At 39.8% G+C, this 22438-nt stretch overlaps 1 protein-coding gene across 1 annotated transcript in view; it reads left to right on the top strand.

Annotated features, from left to right (window-relative positions):
- LOC135075958 (uncharacterized) overlaps positions 1-22438 on the top strand; it is a 58263-nt gene that overhangs the window by 22149 nt on the left and 13676 nt on the right. Inside the window, exons 11-17 of the mRNA XM_063970405.1 lie at positions 9378-9483; positions 12481-12577; positions 16284-16443; positions 17422-17529; positions 18769-18864; positions 19614-19710; positions 21960-22094. Coding sequence (XP_063826475.1) covers positions 9378-9483; positions 12481-12577; positions 16284-16443; positions 17422-17529; positions 18769-18864; positions 19614-19710; positions 21960-22094 — 799 coding nt within the window. The remainder of the gene's footprint in view (positions 1-9377; positions 9484-12480; positions 12578-16283; positions 16444-17421; positions 17530-18768; positions 18865-19613; positions 19711-21959; positions 22095-22438) is intronic.

Below are 22438 nucleotides of genomic sequence, written 5' to 3'. Positions count from 1 at the left end.
CTATACCCTATCTTATCGTTCAATGATTGCGACTGAATCATCGTTTATAATCTAGCTAAAATTTTGAAAGAGCAATGAAAGAAATATCAAACACGCTTGGAATGTAGAGAAACTTTGATAATCATAGCAATGATCTTTAATTTTGACAAGTAAAGTATGTATTTTATGCCATTTGAAGGGTAATTAGTTACACAGCAGCTGTTTCTCACGACTGATGTGTGACAAATCAAAATTACATTTCTATCTAATTAAACACAAATAAAAAATAGCAGCCAATTTCCGCATATAATGTATTACTTGTTACATTAATCTTCGCTATGGGTATTAACAATATCATATCAACACCTGTTTATCGATAGTGATTAGTGATGTCCTCAAAATACCGATAAAGCATCGATGAAATGGATAAACAGAATCGACTCGAGAACACGCGTCCACCGTTTATACTCCAGTTGTAAAGCGAATAGGGACAGCCAAAATGGGTTATTATTTCTGTCTTATAAAAACAGTAACGCAAATATCAAAAGTATTATTTTAATTGACTAGTTGACTAGCGTTTAGATCGATTAAAACTAAAATTAAGACGGCCGATGGGGCAGCAAGGTTCTGGAGTGGAGACCACGTATCGGAAAACGAATCGTGGGATGTCCATCCAGAAATAGGACCGACAACCTCATAAATGTAGCACGGAAGCGCTGGATGCCGGCCGCTACCAACCTGGCTGGATGTGGCTTAAATTATAGAGATGATGATAAAAATAATTCTTTACATCGAAGGAAACATTAGGCCATTGCATTTATTCTATTTAGCCATGTCAGACACCTATTGTAAAACCAGGTCGTCGTCACTCGTTGTGATATCTCAGTCGTTACAAGTTAGAAAAAGAACTAAACACGAGGGAGTGATCACAAGTCTAAGTGTGTGTTCAAACACTATACTAACATATTTAGTAAAATACCTGTAACACCCTCGGGACTACGGGTGTCTATGGGCGACGGTAATCACTTACCATCAGGTGATCCGTGTGCTCCTTTGCCTCCTGTCCCATAAAAATAAATTTTAAAAAATTGACTTTGAAGTCACACAGTTAAGGGATGCCCTAAATGTGCAGGTGTTCAATAAATACAAATGTATCGTGCCACAGCACTAGAAGCGATCGTATCTGGCCACGCTGATAATTCGCCGATAGCGGCAGTAGACAGTGTGCCAGCAACATGGTGAGACTCCCTCGCGCGCTCTCCACCAGGAGAAAAGTGAGTGTTGGTCTGGCAACCCAGCTATGCTATTATTGAGTGTTGCCAGATATGTGGCAACAAATAAGCGAAAGGGACATGTCATTGTCATGCTCGTGTGAAATGTGCTGTGTCATCAAACACATGTGGAAGTGCATTTGGATTAAATTGTTATCATATCATTTGAGCCACATGACGTTCACTGCTGTTCATAATCCTCCCTCCCCCAAAGCCTTTATATTGGTTTCTAAATTGATTCGTCTAGCTCTAGATTAACAGTGGTAACTGTTCATTGCAAATTGCAAAGCTTTTTCGTAGCCAAAAAATGTATAGGAGAAATAGTTATGAATGACCCTTAAGTTTCTTCAACAGTGAACCTTTTGAGTCTTTTAGGTTTGTGATAGAGTAAAGAGTTTCAAATCTGTGACAGTACATCAATAGACTTTATCTACATATAATGATTTCAGTGTTTGAGTCATCAAATACAACAAGCCTAATTCAGTCCAGTTCTTAATGTACCGCTCCATCTCGCTAGACGGTGTTCTACGCTTCATTTGAATCGAAGTTGAAGATTCAGCTGGTCGCGGTCAAACATTCTGAATTTTTATTGATATAAAAAATATTGTCGTCATCAAACTTGCATGATGTTTATTAATCAATGAGATCCTTGCATACCTATATCATTGTATTGTACATGTCTGTTGCCAGAAGCGTTATCTTTGCATTTAGATATTTTTTAGTGAATAAAGATAAAGTACACTTGACGAGGCCACATAATCCGAAATACTTGCAACTACACGGATTATTGATTCGATTTAGTAATTTGACATTTGTCAACTTCCTCGACTCCTATGGGTCAAATAACTTCTGCCCGCAGCTTCGCCTACATGGTTTTCTGTTTGTCTCAGAAAAACATAATTGTGATTTTCATATTCAATACAAATTCACTTTCCCTATATTAACTCTATCGACTTTTTTGGCGACCAAAAGAGCCATATTACCTTTATTCAGCGGTTTATTTAAATATGTAACAGACTCGCATTTAGCACTTTGCACGTGCTGTAAAACTAAGTTTATGAAAAAAGCTCTTAATTGTTTAACTCGACCAATTCCGTGATAGAACACGATTCTAAAAATGCCGAATAAACATTTCAAGTTAAACGGAAGTTTAAAATTACGTTCGTCTATTTACAGTACTAAATCACAACATAATAACACGAAGTTATCGCGGTTATCTTTTAGTTAATTGTTATCAAGAAGTCAGTATTTAGCGGGTCCTGCGCGTCAACGGTTTTGCTAATGTGTCTTTTTATCACGCGGTTATTTAACTGTTCCGAGGACTGTGCCAGTGAATATAATGTCCCATTGTTATAAATGTTGAAGTACTTGAGACCTCTTGGAAAGGATATGGTAATTTTATATTGGTTCCTCGTTATAGTTTCATCTTAAAAATATTTATTTAAACTTTAATGCAAATTAAATTTGAACATAAAGCGAACATTAATTAGATAATTAAGTTAACTTTGTTTATTTTATGCTTTGCAAAGTAATGAATGTGTGGAAATGTATTATTTAACTAATGTGAAAATTCGTGAATAATTAATAACAGTGACGTTAAATCAAATAGAGATAAATGTAATTTACAACCGCGTATTCTGGTGATTGTGATATCAACTCAGCGGCAGAAAAGAGATTTCAAGGTGAAGTTTACATTGTGAGATTTTTTTCTTTCCAAGACATAGGCTACGCTTAGTCCACCTTCGTCAGCTGCCGTAAGAGCTACTAATTAGATTCGTTAGTGCGAAAGTCAGGTCTAAAAGAATAAAGATAAAAAAAGAAATAATAAATATTTTGTACATTACTTTTGCTTGTATGTGTGGTAAAAAAAACAGAGAGTGTACTAAATCATATTTTTCCTGGCCTCGGTGGATGGATGAAGTGTGAGAGGTTTCTCCAGAAATAATTAGAGATGTTTGGTTTCCAAATTATATTGTAGATAACCAATATGTACAGAGGTTGGTGTGCGACTGATTGAACATTGTTAAATATTTCTAAGTGACACATTTAGTACAAGAAAGAATAAAGAAAATCTGATACTATGTTTTGTTTTACATTTCAATTTGGAGGTGGTGCCGAGTGCAAAAGTAAATGATGCAATATTGTGACTAATTACAAGTAGGCACATCACTTCCCCTCCTTTTAAAAAAAAAATATAATTAATATTACAGGTTAATTATAGCAAGATTACATACGAGAAAAAGGTTACATACGAGTATACATTTTTATATAGCATACGATTATACGAGATTACACATGTTAACACTGTTGATATGTTATCACTACACTTTCCACTTCACAACACAACACTGACGATGACGCTAGGCCACAGAATATGCTGGTGGTGGGGCCTGCAGTGGAATGCCAGGCCTGCGGCTGGCTCTGATTCCTCGAAGTTCTCGTCTGAAGAACTCTGTATATTTGGCTTTGCAGCATTTTGCAGCCAAAAAACAGAATGCGATGAGAAGTGTTCCTGCGATTACAACAATCAGCAGGTCCAGTTTGCTGTGCGTTAAGTCGTGAAGCATGCTCGAAGTAGCTTTATTTTCTGCTCCGTTTTGGGCGATGATTACTTGTTCGCGACTTTCCCATTTTGCGAGAGAGGTGTTGCAATTAAGATATTCCAGAACGTAATGATGAATATTCAGTGCAAAAATCGTACTGTTCGCCTAATTAGGCGTCCGGATCGGGTTCTCATTTCTTCGTTGTTCACAGCATTACCATTTTTGTTGCAGTTATTGAGTGTGGACTTTGTCACTCGTTGCTGAGACTTATTTGGTTGGGTGGGTTGTATTTCTGTGTTGCTATGAACTATGAATGCTGGTTTTAAGCGATCTATTGAGATCGTTTTAATGACGTCCGAAATCATTATTTTGAAGTATTTATCGCCATGTTCCATAACCTTGAATGGCCCAGTGTATGGTGGTGTTAGGGGCTTAGTTACGTGGTCGCAACGAACGAATACGTATTTGCAGGTTTTTAGCGCTGGATGCACGAACGTTTTCCCTTCTCGGGGTTGCTTTTGGGGAACTGCAGATAAGTTTCGAATGTGCTCTCTTAATTCATGTAAGAAAGCGTCTGTGTCAAGGTTAGGCTTTGTTGTTTCGAAAAAGTCGCCAGGTAATTTCACAGTTGTTCCGTATACAAGTTCTGCAGCTGATATTTCTGTATCATCCCTTAGACTAGCTCTTAATCCCAGTAGTACAGTCGGTAACTCGTTTACCCACTTTTCTGTATTTGCTCTAGACATAAGGGCTGATTTAAGCGTTCTGTGCCATCGTTCAATCTTGCCGTTAGCCTGAGGATGGTAGGCTGTTGTGTGAATTTTAGTTATGCCCAATCGCTTAGTTAGGTTTGTGAATAGATGCGATTCAAACTGCCGACCTTGATCGGTGGTTATTCGCAGCGGGCAGCCGAATCTGACGATCCATGATGAGTAGACAGCTTCAGAGATGCTTTCTGCAGTGATGTCCTTTAAAGGTATAGCTTCTGGCCACCCCGTAGCTCTGTCAATCATGGTGAGTATGTATCTATACCCTTGACAGTAGGTAAGAGGTCCTACTATGTCGATGTGAAGATGGTGAAATCGATCGCTTGATGGAAATGAGCGTAACGGAGAAATTGTGTGTCGTTGAATTTTTGATTTTTGGCAATTTGTGCATGTCCTTGCCCAATTGTTTACGTCTTTGTTCATACATTTCCAAAAATATCGACTTGTGATCATTTTTCGTGTTGATCGAACGCCTGGGTGACTAATTCCGTGAATTGTGTTGAAGACTGTAACACGAAACTTCTCAGGCAAATATGGTCGTGCCGATTGTTTTGATACTTCGCAATATATTGGTTTATTGCAGCTTGGATAGTTGAGTTTAATGAACTTCAAATTTTTACTCTCTAATAATGACCGTAGTTCAGGGTCGTCTTCTTGTGCCAAGGATAACTCGTTGAAGTTGATAGGTGAAGGTGTGTCGATTTGCTCGATGCGTGATAATGCGTCCGCGACTACATTTTCGGAGCCTTGGACGTGCTCAATAGATGTACAAAATTGGCTTATAAAATCCAAATGTCGAAGTCGCCTTGGTGTGTCACTACTACTCGCAGCTTTTTTATGTAATGCGTGCACGAGTGGCTTGTGATCTGTGTACACAATAACGTTTTGTCCTTCGATCATGTGCCGAAAATGTTTCACTGCCATGTAAATAGCGAGTAATTCTCGGTCAAAGGCACTGTATCGTTGTTGACATTCACTTAACTTGCAGGAGAAAAAACTTAGAGGTTGCCATTTTCCCTCTACTAGTTGTTGTAAGACAGCTCCCGCGCAGGTGTTGGATGCGTCGCTCATTATGGCAAGTGTTGCGTCAGCTTTGGGGTGTGTTAACATTGTAGAATCGCGTAAGCTGAATTTGCACTTTTCAAATGCTTCAATGGCTTCCGTATTCCATATTATTTTGGTGTGGTCCTTGCGTTTAGAGTTGTGAAGGTAAGCGTTTAAAATCGATTGGTATGAAGCTGCATGTGGCAAATGACTTCTATAAAAGTTGATCATTCCCATAAAACGACGGAGTTCTGATACCGTGTCAGGTTTTGGGTATTCAGTTATTATTTTTACACGGTCCTCGATAGGTTTGATGCCTTCAGCGGTCACGTGGTATCCCAGAAAATCGAGAGCTGGCTTGCCAAATGTACATTTAGATAGGTTTATGGTAACGCCATATTGGTTAAGGCGTTGGAAGACAATATCCAAATGTTTTCTGTGAAGTTCTTCAGTTTCAGAAGCGATTAAAGTGTCGTCCACATAATTGAATATAAAGTCAAGTCCTTGAAATACGACGTTGTTCATGAACCGTTGGAAGGTCTGACCAGCATTGCGGAGGCCAAAAATCATGCGTGGGAATTCGTAAAGTCCAAAGGGCGTGATTATAGCAGTCTTTTCGATGTCTTCAGGGGCGTTTGGAATAAAATGGTACGCTCTTTGTAGGTCTATGTGTGAAAATACCTTTTTTCCTGCCAAAAGGTACGTAAAGTTATGGATGCGTGGTATCGGATATCTGTCCGGCTTTGTGATGGCGTTTAAACTGCGGTAGTCTCCACAGGGTCGTATTTCGCCGTTTTTCTTTGCTACGACGTGTAGAGGGCTTGCCCAACAGCTTTTGGAAGGCCTGCAGATTCCGATTTGCTGCATATACTCGAATTCCTTTTTCACTTTAGCGTACTTATCCGGGTGTAGAGGTCGGGCGCGAGCGAAGACTGGTGGGCCCGTAGTCTCGATGTAATGCATGACATTGTGTTTTGGGATTTCCTTGTAACACACTGGCTTGGTGATGTCCGGATAAGCAGATAAGATGTCGTAATATGGCGTATTGATGTCTATTGTCTTGATTGTAGGATAGTCTTGTGTGACTATAGACCCAATAACGTTCAGATTGGTCACTGCGTCGATTAGTTTTCTACCGTTGACGTCGACTAATAGTTTGTGATGACTTAAAAAGTCGGCGCCAAGTATAGGTTGTTGCACGTCGGCCAGGATAAAAGTCCATGAGTAGGGTCTGCGTAGATTTAAGTTCAGCACTAAGTTTTTAGTTCCGTAAGTTTTGATCACACTTCCGTTGGCTGCGTATAGTTTATAAGTGTTGTCGCACTCGCGTGTTGAATAGGGTCTTTTGGTTGCAGGTAAAACTGATACGTTGGCTCCGGTGTCCACCAAAAAGCGTAGGCCACTGTGGGAGTCGGTCACGCATAGGCGGTGGGTGGGCGTGATGGTGCAGACATCCGCCGCTGGCTGCACCGAAGTTAGTTTTCCGGATTCATTGAGTTTGTTGTTTTCTTGTTTTTCCAACTGCACGGCTCTGCGCATTTTCTAGCTCTATGTCGAAATTTGTCATGATAGAAACAGTCCATTTGTAGAGGTTGAGTCACGGTGTGGTGTCTGATTACGGCCGCGAGATGACGAACGCTGTCGCTGATAGTTATTGTGATTGCGATAATTGTATCGAGATCTCTGTAGTTCAACGACCTGTATGCTGAGTTGTGCAATCTGTGCTTGTAATTTAGCATATTCGGATGAAACAGGTTCGGAAGTTACCTCGGAAACTTGGAGTGGTCTAGTATTTTCTAATACTTTGTCTGCTATGGTTGCCAAACTTTCTAGGTCTTTGACGTCTGTAACTGCGAGGACGGCGCGTGCTGAAGATGGCAGATGGCCTTGCCACATGATGTTTAAGGTGTCGTCAGGAATCTTGCCTCGTGCTAGGTCACGCATGTAGCGTAGCAGTTGCGATGGCTTTTGGTCGCCTAACTCGATTTCACTCAGCAGTTTTTGAAGTTGTCGGTTTTCTGACTCCTCGTACACTGTCAAGAGCCGTGATTTTAGAGTTCCGAACTTGTCCGTTTCCGGTGGGGACAGCAGGATGTCGCTCACTTGCTTGATTACGTCTTTCCCTAGTTTGGTCACAATGAGGTTGAACTTTGCTTCGTCGCTCAGCTTTTGTGGTTTGAGTATGGCTTCGATTTGGATGAACCACAAGCGCGGTTGGTCTTGCCAGAAGTCGGGTAGCCGGGAAGACACTGTGACGGCAGCTAACTCCGATGAAGTTGCGGGCAGCGGTGGTGGTTGCGGAGCTGGTTGTTGAAACATTTTGAATGTTGGTTGTTGTTTTTTTTGTCGGGGTCACCACTTTTCCTGGCCTCGGTGGATGGATGAAGTGTGAGAGGTTTCTCCAGAAATAATTAGAGATGTTTGGTTTCCAAATTATATTGTAGATAACCAATATGTACAGAGGTTGGTGTGCGACTGATTGAACATTGTTAAATATTTCTAAGTGACACATTTAGTACAAGAAAGAATAAAGAAAATCTGATACTATGTTTTGTTTTACATTTCAATTTGGAGGTGGTGCCGAGTGCAAAAGTAAATGATGCAATATTGTGACTAATTACAAGTAGGCACAATATTAAGATTTAGTACACGTCTTTTAAAGTGTAACAATGTAACCAGCGCCATTGTCCACAGATAGGTTCAGTAGTAGTAGTATATTACCTGTTTAAACTTGGATCGCATTGACAATATGGCCCAACGATACACAGGCTTCAACGGTTTGAGTATTGGACTGTCTATTCGAGAGGTTTTCAGTTCCATTCTGTTAAGCAACGGACCTAACACAAGCATAATTATGTCGTAGCTGGGAATATCAATAATTTGTTTACCACATGCACTTCGAGCCCTTTGAGTCGGGCACAATACCGACAACTTTAGGAAGTCGCGCGAAACGAGGCGAGGTTATTTAAAACTGAGGCTCGGTTTCCAAGAAGAGCGGAGAAGTGACGGGCCGTCAAATTTTTCTATAGATTTTTGACAGCCGCGGTTCGGAGAAGAGAATTCAAAATATTTAAATCTGATTGGTTATTCAAAACACTTTTCTGCTCCGCTCCGCCTTGATGGAAACCGGGCATAAGTGCGTGTCTATACATCTACTTCACTAACTGCGCGGGTAGTATGGCTGAGGTCATAAGATATACAGGGTGTTAGGTAAATGGGTATATGAGCCGACACTAGCCCATGTTAACATGGCCATATAAATGTTATGGTGAAGTCAGAAAATTGATATCTTCGTTTTAATTATTTTAATTTTCATACAAATCGGATTTCTTAAAATTTATTTTGTACGAAAATTTAAAAAATTAAAATGATGATATCAAATTTCTGACTTCACCATACCATTTATATGCCCATGTTAACATGGGCTAGTGTCGGCTCATATACCCATTTACCTAACACCCTGTATAGAGAGATGCCAACTTATGCGCTGAGTTCGAAACTCAGTCTCGCATTAGAAATTAACACACACAAATAAATCAAAAATGTGCTCATTATCCACTGCGGTATCAGTACTCAACGTTCTAATAATCTTTAGTACTACGCAAGCAACGTAAACTGTATACATTATGACGTCGCTGCTGTCATCATTGCTTTCACGAGCTATGTGTTCTGTTTTTGGGCATATTGCTGCGACACCGGCCCCGCCCCCTTGTCACATCTCCCTTTAGTTTCTGTGATCTGTGGCTGAGGTATTAAAGAAGCACTTTGCGCAGGACCTGGTGGACTCGTCAATGGACGCCAGCAGCGCGGCGGACGCGCGTGACTCGCCGCGACAACGCGGCGGCCGCCACCCGCACCGGGACTCCTCACCACCACTAGGTATGCACCACCACATCATCTTTGCGCAGGACCCGGTTCCACCAAGGAGCGTCAAAGTGAAATTTTTCTATAGAATTTGAGAGCTGTGCGGAGCGGAGACTAGATGTAGAAATAATAAAATCTGATTGATTATTCAGCACACTTCTCTGCTCCGCTCCGCTTTGGTAAAAACTGAGCGTAACACTATGCGCGAAATTGTCCGAATCAGTGTAAACACGCAGTTCAGTTCGTTTCGCCGTACGTCGCCCATACTTACGTTGGTGTGTTCGCGCTTGTTCGCTCAATTTCGCGCATTGTGTAACTGCGTCATTACAGACGTTAGAAACGGTAGATTCGGCAAAGCATAAGACCACTACGGCCACTAGCATTCTTCTAGAAGCTTTAAAAGCCCCCTTCTTTTTACAGACTGTAAGAACTCGGTGGACTTCTTTGGGGGAAACTGAATCGTCATGTATTAATTTAATATGTAATAATGGTGGATTATTAACCAGACTGTAGGCAACTGAAAAAGCAGTGCAATATAACTTTTCAAGTTCTCTCAAGAAATCCGTGTCAGGTTTCGGTAAAGTGTCACATACTGAAACTCAAGGAAAAGGGGAATGTCATTCATCAATCCTCACTCGTATCATTACCTGACTCCTGCAGAGGAGACCAAATTCTCCAGCAGCGTCAATAATACGTATTTGTAAGTTAATCGCACAAATTAGGACATTCGAAAACTTATTAGCACACAAAAATATAATTAGCTTAGGCAAAACAAATGCCGCCATTATTAAACGACTGTAAAGTTCTATTTTTGTACAGATAACGGCACAGTTACCGAACACTGCGGCATCTTATTGCAATAGGTGTTATTTTGCAACAGAAATGTGTAGCCCGATCAGCCCGATATGGCTGTACAAAGTTGTTTCTAAGATTGAACACGAAGGAATTACCGCGCCGACTAAAAGCAAAGGGGATTTCTATAACAGTACCCCAGATGTTGTGGTGTTCGAATGAAAGGAAAAAACACAAAAAGGCCACTGCCTATTTTTTTATTTATACATAAATATAAACTATTTTTATTATATTTTTTATTATTACTTACTCATTTTTTTAAGGGTTGAAATATTTGAGAAAAATTGTTAGCTCCAATAATTAATACAATCCCACCTAGACGCATCATGAACAAACGAATAAGTAAGAAAACAGTTCAGTTGTTTAAACGTGAAAATGTTACAAACAGACGGAGATAATCTCATAGTTATAAAATTGGTGTACACGGCCGATGGCTTAAAAAATATTCGTTCCTTATAAACTATGTACCTATTCCAATAGCCAACATGTTATTTGCTAGAGTAAAAATACCCTGGATTATAACGTACCACAGGAATGGAAGCTGGTACTTACTTGAGGTACTTTCTTTTGACTGTAAAGGTACGATTCCACCATAGTGTGCAAATGTGAAGTTACGACAGCGATCATGCGAAGCGAAAAGAAAAGAAAAGCGAAAATTTATCATATTGGCATTTATTGACCCTTACCCTCGATTATTACTCTTGATAATATAATGATAGAATTATTTACTTCGGTATCAACATTTTGGATTAATAAGTAAAGCATTAAAACTACTTTTATGCCTCGTAGTCAGTAAATATTCATAATGCAGTTTGTGGTGGTGTTCCTATGACCCTTGTTCAATTAGTCTCATAAACTGTTTAAATTTAAGTTCGAAATTAAAGCTCAGTAAAACAAGTATGATCTGTATCAAATTTCTAATTTCATTACCTAGTAGTGAATTTCATTTTTGCGTACGGAAGTTTCGTCTTTTCAGTTCAAAAAAATGTTTTACGCACAATACTGTGGTGAATACGTACCTTAAGCGTTAAACGGTGCGGGCCCTTAGTTTTAAAATATCGTAAAAATATCCACGATGTGCAATATAAGCTGGCATGACAGTCCGACTTGAACCAGTATACGCTTGACCATTGTTCAGCGCGACCGCTCGCGTTGATATATTCGCTGTGAATATAATATCGGCACTGTGCAAATTGTAAACAACCGAACCTAGTGAAGGAAAAAAAATAGTATAACTTGTGCGAGTTCCGAAGATAACTTAAAATAGCTCAGTTATTTTCATTGAAGTTTGCTTTATTTTTATATGTACTATAGACGGACAGTAATTATTTTTTTGTGAATTCTTATCTGGAAGACATTAGATTAATCTATTCCAAATAACTTGCAGTTAGAGTAAATTGTAACTTGTAACAAGTTTCTAATGCAAATAACTTTTATTACCCAAAATGTTGTGTTCAGTAAACTGTGCCCGATTTTAATTTCGGCCCAAAAGCAGACAGACTTTAAAATAAGCTGCTGATAATGTGGTTAAGGTTCGCTTTGGACATGACGTGCGCTTTAGTCCACCGCGCCGCCACTTACTACATGGTGTCTGACCTGCATGAGGCAGAGGAGGAGGGCTTCGTGAGTGTGACCAGGCGACCTTCCCTGTGGACGGAAGATGTCGTCGAAGGCTACGAGATAGCCACCCCTGCTATTGAACGTACGTTAAGTTCTCTTTGTATAATAGGTTTATTATTATGAAGTCGACATGTGGTTTCGGCAGAGCAGAATAGTCACTCCCAATGTTCTCGTAACTCGGAAAGAGGAGACTAAACATCCAGGTCTTCCTAATCCATATGGCCAGCGTGGAAAGTTTCGGCTAAATCCTCAATTTGTCTCTGGTAAATTAGAGGGTCGCGCTCCTGCATTGTATACCAAATGACCTATGGCGAAAAAGTGATAGGTAGCGTTTGTTATTTTGATTTATCGACAGCTGTATTAATTTTGATCGACAGATCATATCGTTTCATCCACGAAGACGCGCCCCACTAATTTTTGGTCGAGGGAAGCGCGGGGTGCGGGGAGTTTGATCGGGGAGTCTCAAACATTAGCGGAAGAATGGTGGGGCGCGTCTTCGTGGATGAAACAATTTATATAATGTTATGTCGTTTGTTGCAGTGACGAACGGCGACGGGTATAAAGAGGACGAGGGCGGCGACACACTGCCTACAGACATGTCAGACACCAGTGACAGCGAGCCGGAGAAGCCTCACAAGTAAGTCAACTTGTCTGGTTTATTCCCGGTCTGTCCCCTTTGATGTCAATTTATTTTTTCTGTATTATCCCCATCTATCCCCTTGTGACCCTAGTCACTTATACTCAGTCAATAGTCAATTATACTTGTTTATAAGTAATGCGCCACTCTTGTTTATAAGTTAAAGTAAGTATAATTGACCACCCGACAGGGCACTGGGGGCAGGTGGGAATAAAAGCTCATACGTAGGGGAGACCGGGGATAGTTGACTAATTTTTTACTAAATCATACATATTTTTTGTGTTTTCATCCATACAGACAAATAAATCGCATTAATGGATAGAAGAACTATTGAACTACTAAAAAACGACAAAACATAGTTCATTATTAAATATCATCATCATATTTAAATGCATTTTATAGAACATCAACTCTTAGTCAATCTACCCCGGTTCCGGGGTAGATTGACTATATGCCCGGGGTAAGTAGACCTACGTATCAATAAGCAAGAAATTATGAGAAGAGTCAAATAATAAAACACTATTTTCAATTTAATTGAACTCTTTATTCAAAAACAATTATAATCAGGTACAGACATCTTTAATAAGTCTTTAAAAAAACTATCAACTCTTAGTATTTAAACTTTTTAAACTAAAATCTTCTTCAGTCTCATTTTAAATCACATATCAATCTTTGTATACATGGTGTCCCAGATGGGTGAATCAAACTGATAGGGGTGGTAGCTCTACTAATGTACTATCCCTAAATAATATGAAAAAAAAAAATAAAGCGCATAAGGACACAAATTTTTTTTTTAAAAAATGAAAATAAATCAGCTTTGCCTAAGTATCTGGCTATAATTGCTGCGTTTGGAGTTTATTTGTACTTTTTTCTTACTAATATTAATTATACATGATCGCTTCGTTTATCTGTAAACAAACTTTTGAAAATAATGACTAGATTTCGAGTTTAGAGCACTTTACTTTAAAAAAAATCCGAACTCAAAAATTTTTTTTTCATATTTTTTTGGGATAGTACATTAGTAGAAATACTTCCTCTAGAAGTTTGATTCACCCATTCTGTGACACCCTGTATAGTATAGTACTTTTACGTTTTCGAGTATTTCTCCTATTATCTAAACGTGGCGCCGCTTTAGGAAAGGGTCTTATTTCTTCATCGTTCAGTCGTTCGTTTATAGATCCTCATCGTGCTGTAGCAATAAAAAGAATGTATGTATTAAGAATCGAATAAATAGATAATTTTAAAGATATTTTAAACTCAAAATGTTATTGATGTTGGTTGGTTCAACCAGCCCCGAAAGAAATTAGTCTACCAACCCCAAACGACATTTTAAGTTTCGATGGCATGGATAACCTACACACTGCCACCTAATAAAGAAATAACACAAGAAATAATATCAATATGGACTCATAAAACACTCTGACTAATAGGCAAACGGTTAACATAAAATGTGTAGGTACCAAATCAAAAAATATGCAACACGAAAATATTACTTACATGATATGAAAACAAATCACGGGTCACTACTCGAAAATGGCGTGTGCCGGCGACGCGGCGCTACCGACGACTGTGCGGGGGGCGGAAAGTGATGCGTGCTCAGATCATAGAAGGGAATAGATGTGAAACGGGGGCGTGGCGCGTGTCTCCGCGATATGCCCAGAAACGAACATCGCCCGCGACGCCAGGTTAGTCGCGATTCAGTCGTACTGAGGAAATGTTCTCCGATAATGTTGGATAATGCGTCGTAACGTGCAATAACATAAGTGAAACGAAGAACTACAGGAACAATGAAGTCATTTACCACATGTAAGTATTGCAAATCCATTGGTATTTTGCTTATAAATAAAAAAAACTAAACATTTTTACGAACGAATTCAGTGCCGTGACATTTACTGCGATATCGAAATTAGTGGTGATAAAAATTCAAACACGTTGTACATTGACGATTTAGTTAGCAACCACTTTATGTCATGCGTAACTACTGCGCAATGTATTTTATTTCTTCCGATATCCACTGACGCGTGAAAATACACAGTACGGCCGCATGTGCCGGTCGTAACATAGTGCAGGGCTCGTGTTCTAATACGGTTTCCTATTATCGATAAATAGAAGTAAATTATTATTTTCTATTTTCTAATTTTGAATGAAAAAGTCATGAGTTGCTTGCGATTTTTAAGTTTTTACAAAAACAATAACAATAGTAGAAGGGATTAGTAACTGTCAACTATGTAATTACTATAAGAGCTAGTTGAAAGCCTAACATAGGCATTATTTTTGATAAACATAGGCGGTACGAATTTCGCCATAATTAAAAAGTTAATGCGCGATAGTAGTTAATAATAATTACAGTGATCCTGTTATTATTATTAAAGTAAATAATAATATATTACCAATATTGTAAATACTGGTAAAAATCGCAAGTACCTACTTAACCCATGACTTTTCATACAAACTTTGTCAGTCTATAACTTCTATACTCCATCGATAACGACCATTGAGCTTTGGTTGGGGTAAATTAATATAACTTCATTTAGTCCCAATAATTGATTCTGAGTTTTTCGTCCATACAAAATGGAACTGACTCCTTTATGCAAAAATCGTTAAAGAACATAATAATAACGTATAATAATAAAAAGGTTTTCATACAAGCATTTTTTAAACCAATTTCGAGCCTTGCCCCCAGGATTTAAAGTATCGATATCTTATCGACTCCATTTTATCTTTCTTCTCTCTAATTGCTTTTTTCAAAGTGTGCGTCACGTCACGCGGCCATTGATTGGCCATAAGGCACGCCTTCTGGCCAATCACAGCACTTTTAAGCCGGTTGCACATGTTGTCGTAGACTCTCAGTCGCTTTGTTTTTACACAGTTGAATGTGTGTGTGGGAGCTGTGGTGGGGGAAATGTGGGGACACTGGTTCTCGTTGTAGTTACGCGCGACTTCATATCTATTCTCTTTCTATGATCTGAGGATGCGTGGCTGCGCTGGGATGACGCAATACTCAAACCGTTGGCGAGTTTTTGGCGGTTAGTCTACCTACCCCTATATTCAACCATCCCCGGTCTCCCCTACTCTACTGATCTTAATAGGTATTATGTCAAATCACCTCAACTCTTAATCTTGACATTTTTAACAATTTTTGTCAATGGTTTGTCCTATCGACACCCCACAGTCTGACATCAAAGTTGAATATAATTTTTGGTTAGATGAAATTTTAACAGACTTAATTTCAAGCAAGGGAAGCCGCACGCATAAGCTAGTTTTTTCATATCGGTTAAAAGTCATAAAAGTATTAATTTTCTGCAAATAGGCTTTTAAGAAGAGTTTTTACATGTACCAATTTTACTTTAACCCTACAACTATTTGTCATGAAGCACTGGCCTAGTGCTGAGAAGAAGCAGCGCAAGAAACTCACGATAAAAAAAATATAGGGGCATTTTATAGATTTTTTACGATATGCCCTTACATTTGTTGTCTAAAATCATCGATAAGATGGCGCCCATCATAGCCCAACCATATCAATTCTTTTTCTTTTCGTGTCGACAACAAACCTACACAGTGTCAGCCCAAAACTCCGCCACAAGAGTGGCGTTGTCAGCGGCATTCGTCAAATCCTCCTGAGTGCAGTTGCTCGGGCACTCAGGGCACGACATCAGATGCTTAATCAACTATCAACCATATCAATAACCAGTGCATACGATTCCAGCGGCGGCTCAGTAGAGAAGTGCTCTGCGTCGCACGAGGGCCGCGCGCTTCTGCGAGCGCAGTTCCCGTTCAACGTGGACCAGCTGTTCACCATGATCTTCACCAACTCCAAGTTCAACCTCGAGCTGCTGGCCGCTAGGGGCACCACCGACTACGTGCAGGTACGTGGCAGAGTCGTCCGTGTTAGGTGTGCAACTGCGCAACGGAAGAACAAAACAAAGGTAGACCGGACTATAACAAACAGACTAGACCTTATTCACGTAACAAAACTTCAACGAAAAAAAATCGCTGAGTTGCGATCCTATCGAGTAATCGTTCTATCGAAATGACCCCTGTGAATATTCATTTAGAACTGTTTTTCAATGGGACGACTTCTGAACGTAAGCGAGATCTTGACTGTCAAAATACGTGAATTAGGCCACTGATATATGACGGTTGAAGCTTTGAATAATGTAAAAAACATTGGCTACCTCCATCATTTTGTCATGAAGAGCCTATGTAATTGTTACACTTCGGTGTAATGGCTCACATACATTGGTTGAACAAAATTAGTAATGAAAACGGTTGTCCAAATGCGGCGGGATGTTTCCTATGCTTTACAAGTCACCCACATTACAAATGCGGATCAGAACGACTAATGAAATTAACCATTTAACATATGTTTTTGGCAGACACCGTGGTACAATTAAGTTTGCCATCGAAGTTTCTATAATCTAAAAGCTGGTACTCGTAACATTGCTCTTGGCAGGCATCGTGGCACGCCCATCACTAAATTCTGAACCCATAACTTTAACATTATAATCGTAGGATCTTGATCTATTTCTATCTATTATCGCGATCGAACGTCGAGTCTTTCGTCATCGTAGTGCGCACTCGCTAAAATAATATTTTGTATATCTGAAAGTGTTGTGAATGCTTATACTAAAACGTTTGTTTTTATTTGTATAGAGAACAATAGTCTCTAGACAAACCTAAAGAGGATTTAGGACGCTATTTGGATCAAATATGTAATTGCTCAATAATGAATAATAAATAAATAAATGAATAAATTTGCTTCCGGCGTTGGTATAGTCTAACTAAAGCAACATTGTTATAACAAAGTTGTCATAGTCTGAAGCAGTGTAACATTGTCTTGGCAGGCGCCGTGGCAGCCGGCGGCGGGGCTGAAGTGCCGGCAGCTGAGCTACACGCTGAGCCTCACGTCCGGCCCCATCGGGCCCAAGGAGGTGCAGGTCACGGAAACGCAGGTCAGACTACTTCAACTATATTCACACGCGCACACATAAACATCACACCGACGGCTTTCACGCTGTCCTCCGTAAGAAGACAGCATCTCTGATAAGCAGACTGCGTGGCAGTGACAACAGCATTCTGAAAACGGTGGCTGACAGATACACATCACCTATGTGGAGATGTTGGGTGCGGAGGGTGATTATGTGAGAAGACACTTCTGGCATAGTCAAACTCGGCGGCTTTCAAAATGCCTACAATTATTAGAAAACCAAATACTTTACTAACATTACTTTTAAGATTATAAATTGTATCCTACTAACCACTATGAACTGTAAAATTGTTTGAAATAAACGTCATTATTATTATAAAAAAAAAATTCAGACGACAGCACATCAGACCATACATTCTTGTAGCAATATCGCCCCAATTACAGCTACATAAATTGCCACAGTTTTTAGCTTGATGTGCTGAAAACAGTCCGAGGGCCGACTGTACGCAGGATGGCCGAGTGTGGGAGTGTGAAACAGAACGCAAGGGAGTGAGTGAAAGGGAATGAATGAGTGAGAGAATAAGAAAGAGGGGATTTCGAGAACAAGACGATTGTATTAAGACGGTTAAGACTTTCTTTTTTTTTTGTGGTTTTATAGCGGAAAATTACAAATAAAGCTGAAGAAATGCAACTGCATTTCAATTACTACAGCTTGGCGCTGCATGTTTTAAGTTTGGTTAGACGACAGAACAAATGCAGCAGCTGTAGCGAACTTTAATTTTTAATTCTTTCCAAAATGGAGCAAGAATTTTACCCAGAAGCGCTCTCTAGTGAGCGCACATAAGCAAGCCCTCATTGCGTGAACCATGATCACGTATGAACTGAATTAAACGCGGGAAATATAGCAACAGAAAGGTATATCCAATTTCATTATTGTTGCAAAAACGTAGGTACCTATTATAATTATGATAATTATGACTAGCTGTGCCCGCGACTTCGTACGCGTGAAAACCCGTTTTCGCAACATTTTTCATTGTTGCTCTGCTCCTATTGATCGTAGCGTGATATTGTATGGCCTATATCCTTCCTCAATAAATGGGCTATCTAATACTGAAAGAATTTTTCAAATCGGACCAGTAGTTCCGGAGATTAGCGCGTTCAAGTAAACAAACAAGCAAACTCTTCAGCTTTATAATATTAGTATAGATGAGCTAGTAAATACCACTGCACGTACTTATTTATTAACATTTCCAACCACGGCCAGGTCATGAACAAGTGCTCGAAGCCGGGCGTGATGTACTCCATCGACTCCACCAGCGAAAACGCCGGCATCCCCTACGCAGACTACTTTAGCGTTAAGGTAAACCATTTCTATGTACAAAATAATTGTAATATGTACATATTAGCATTTTTACGATGTCGTCGGCGTTTTCCGGTACGCGGCCTCTACTCCAGAACCTTGCTGCCCCATCGGCCGTCAGTTTCTGCGTACTAGCAGGAAGGCGCTGGACGCAGACCGCTACCGGCAACATGGAAAGCATAGGGGGAGGCCTATAATGTTCAGCAGCGGACGTCCTATGGCTGAGATGATAATGATAATGAATAGCATCTATTACAGTTAGCGTCAAATAGTTCGTGACATCAAAAAAAAAGTTGATAACTAAACCTTATTCCAATTTGTTATAAAGACATGTTGCGAACTTTTTGGATGTCACTCTTTTTCACGCCGACTGTACAACTTCATAAGATTTGTCTACCTGCTGACTGAATATCAACTAGTTCTGTGGTGGTATCCCTCTATGAAACATCCTAGTCCTTCGTGTAGGTCTGTATCAACCTACATTTAAACATTTATAATTTCTAATGGAGCTAAAACGTATCTACCTCAGATTTTAATTTAGATGTCAGACAATGCTAATCTATTCAGTATTTTAGAGTACAACCCGATAGAGTTAACTGCGCGACTTATCCTTGCACTCACCCGCACTCCTCCCCGCGTTCGCCCCGTACCAGAGCGTCGATGCGATGATGATGCGCAGTTAACTCGATCGGTTTGTACTTACAAAATTGAATTTGTTGAAGTGAGTGTTAACTTATTGCTACCCTCAGGTTCACTACTGCATGCAGCGGGTGGCGGAGCACGTGACCAGCCTGGCCATCACCGGCTACATACACTACAAGAAGACCATGTGGCCCATGATCAAAGGTAACTCGTGGATATAGAACATCCGATCCCACTAGGCATTTCATTTTTTATGAGCTGGCAAAATGCTTTTTGTCCATTGACACAAAATCACTTTTGAAAATAATCGTTTGTACTATATGACTGTACTCAGTTCGCTCCTATAACCTCAGGCACTGTTTCAGACAGATTTATAGTTATTATTACTAGCTGTGCCCGCGACTTCGTACGCGTGTAAATAGTTTGAATAAAATTTCCCGTTTTTGTAAAATTTTTCTTTACTGCTCCGTCCCTATTAGCTATAGGGTGAAGTGGATCCAACACAAGAATATTTTTTCATATCGGACCAGTAGTTCCTAAGATTAGCGCGTTCCACTAAACAAACAAACTCGAGCTTTATAATATTAGTATAGATTATTGTATTGCTATTCTACTCTGCCGTCACCAAACGGCTTACGTACACCACACTGCAATCCGTGTGGTGACGGCAGAGTAGAATACATTTGTCACCAACCCCTACTTTTCCCACGGGTGTCGTAAGAGGCGACTTAGGACAGGCAGCAGCGCTCTCTGAAAAACATCAATCTTTTAAACTGCGATCTCCAACCCGCCTGCCCCTGCCAAGCTTGAAGCGGATTATGGCAAAACCCTCCACTATTCGCTGGGTGCGAAGTACTAGGTGGGGGGGACATAATCTATCGCAGCGCTCATGGTGGTCAAAAGTAGAAATAATGTTAGCTCTGTCATCAGATGTATCTGTCAATGGCAAAGCGATTCTACATAATACATTTTAATATCATTAATTAATCGCATGAAAAGGGTCCTACTGGGAACTTAAATAAAAGAGTGGACTGTATTTCGATAGGGCTGTTTTAATAGCCGTTTACAATTTGGAAATAACTAAACTATACAACGTGGTAGTACAAAAATGAGTCACAGTAGTTGTTGTGCACAGATGTTTGCCTTATGATGAGAGCGTGAATTATTGAACTCTGCCCTTGTTTTGTTCTTAATTCTTCTACATCTCGGACTTGTCCAGCCAATACCAACAACTTTCCTTTAAATACGGTTTGTGGTTGGAATTTGATATTGTAACTCTCACAAACCCGGTCTTCAAAACGATACTCATTTCGATCTGAAAACGATATTTAATTTATTACTAGCGATACAGAAACATTTAAATATATTTACTGTTATATAATGAAACCGTTAAAGTAGCTTTTTCTTTTTGTTTTACTGTAAAACTACAACTATAAATGAAGTAAACAAACCCTGACACAATCAAAATTAAACACACTTTTTGGACTTACCTCATTTGATTTGAATGACCAAAATGATTTCAAAACCTTTTTTCCACCCAAATCGTGGTATCACAACAATTTATTAGTTGAAAATATTTGTTATTTTTTCATTTCGATATTTTTTCACAAATATACGACCTAAATGTCAATGTGACAGAGCCCACAAAGTTGTGGACGCTAGTTGGCGCTGTAATCGTGCACGGAGCCAATAGTGGAGGAGGCTCATAGTCCAGCAGTAAAATAAAATTCATAAAATTCATTTATTTTTGCAAATAGGCTTTTAAAAAGCGCTTTTACACGTCCCAATATTAACCCTACCACTGCTTCGGGACAATAAATGGGCCAGTGCTGAGAAGAAGCAGCGCAAGAAACTCAGTCACTATTGTCAGCCTCCTTTTCAAGGTTTTACAATCTTTAAAATATACAAATTATAGTCATAAGTTTTGATGCGAGCTAGGTAGTTAAACATTCCAAACATTTTTATCCCAACTAATATTATAAATGCGAAAGTAACTCTGTCTGTCTGTCTGTCTGTTACGCTTTCCCGCTTAAACCTCGCAACCGATTTTGATGAAATTTGGCATAGAGATAGTTTGAGTCCCGGGAAAGAACATAGGATAGTTTTTATCCCGGTTTTTGAAACAGGGACGCGCGCGATAAAGTTTTTCTGTGACAGACAAAATTCCACGCGGGCGAAGCCGCGGGCGGAAAGCTAGTCTTTTATATAATCATCAACTTTATAGTAGCCCTTTTTCATTAAGGTGCTTTTGATATGTGCTTTAAATTTATGAATGGGCAATTCTACAACAGTTTGTGGTAATTTATTGAAAAGTTTAATACATTTCCCCATAAATGAATTACCAATCTTGTGCAGTCTGAAATTTGGAACGGCAAGTTTATTTTTGTTTCTTGTATTGTAGACTTGTGACGGGCTGTTGATGATGGTGATGATTGTATTGGTGTTGTGTTCAGGTTTCCTGGAGAAGAACACGATGTCAGGGCTGGAGGATTACGCGCGTGTTCTGGAGGCTCGCTTGGCAGCAGAGGCCGACGCCGCCGCGCCCGCCGCCCGCAAGCACCGCCGGCATCGGCGACCCGTCGGCATCGGTATGTCTCGCTATTGGCACTTTGATAAACAGCCCCAGATCCCAACCCGTCCGGCCAGCGAGGAGAGTGGCCAAATCATTGAGAAAGGATAGTGCCAGGGTTTGGACCAAGTGCTGCCCAGAATCAACCCATAGTGCATTTTGTTCCTCAGGCCAATACTAATGTGTAAACCGAAGCGCACTGAAATCTATCCCTGGAGTTAAGAGAAAAAAAGAGTTTTGTTTTGAATTATTTACACACAAAATATCATCGATGTATACGTACTATGCATAAGATTTTGCGATTTTGGCATTAATTATCACTCGCTATGTTGAACTTAACCATACTGCATCCGTACACCTTAC

Source organism: Ostrinia nubilalis, chromosome 11 (genome assembly GCF_963855985.1).
Source record: "Ostrinia nubilalis chromosome 11, ilOstNubi1.1, whole genome shotgun sequence".
Lineage (NCBI taxonomy): Eukaryota > Metazoa > Arthropoda > Insecta > Lepidoptera > Crambidae > Ostrinia > Ostrinia nubilalis.
This window is presented reverse-complemented; position numbering and strand designations above follow the sequence as displayed.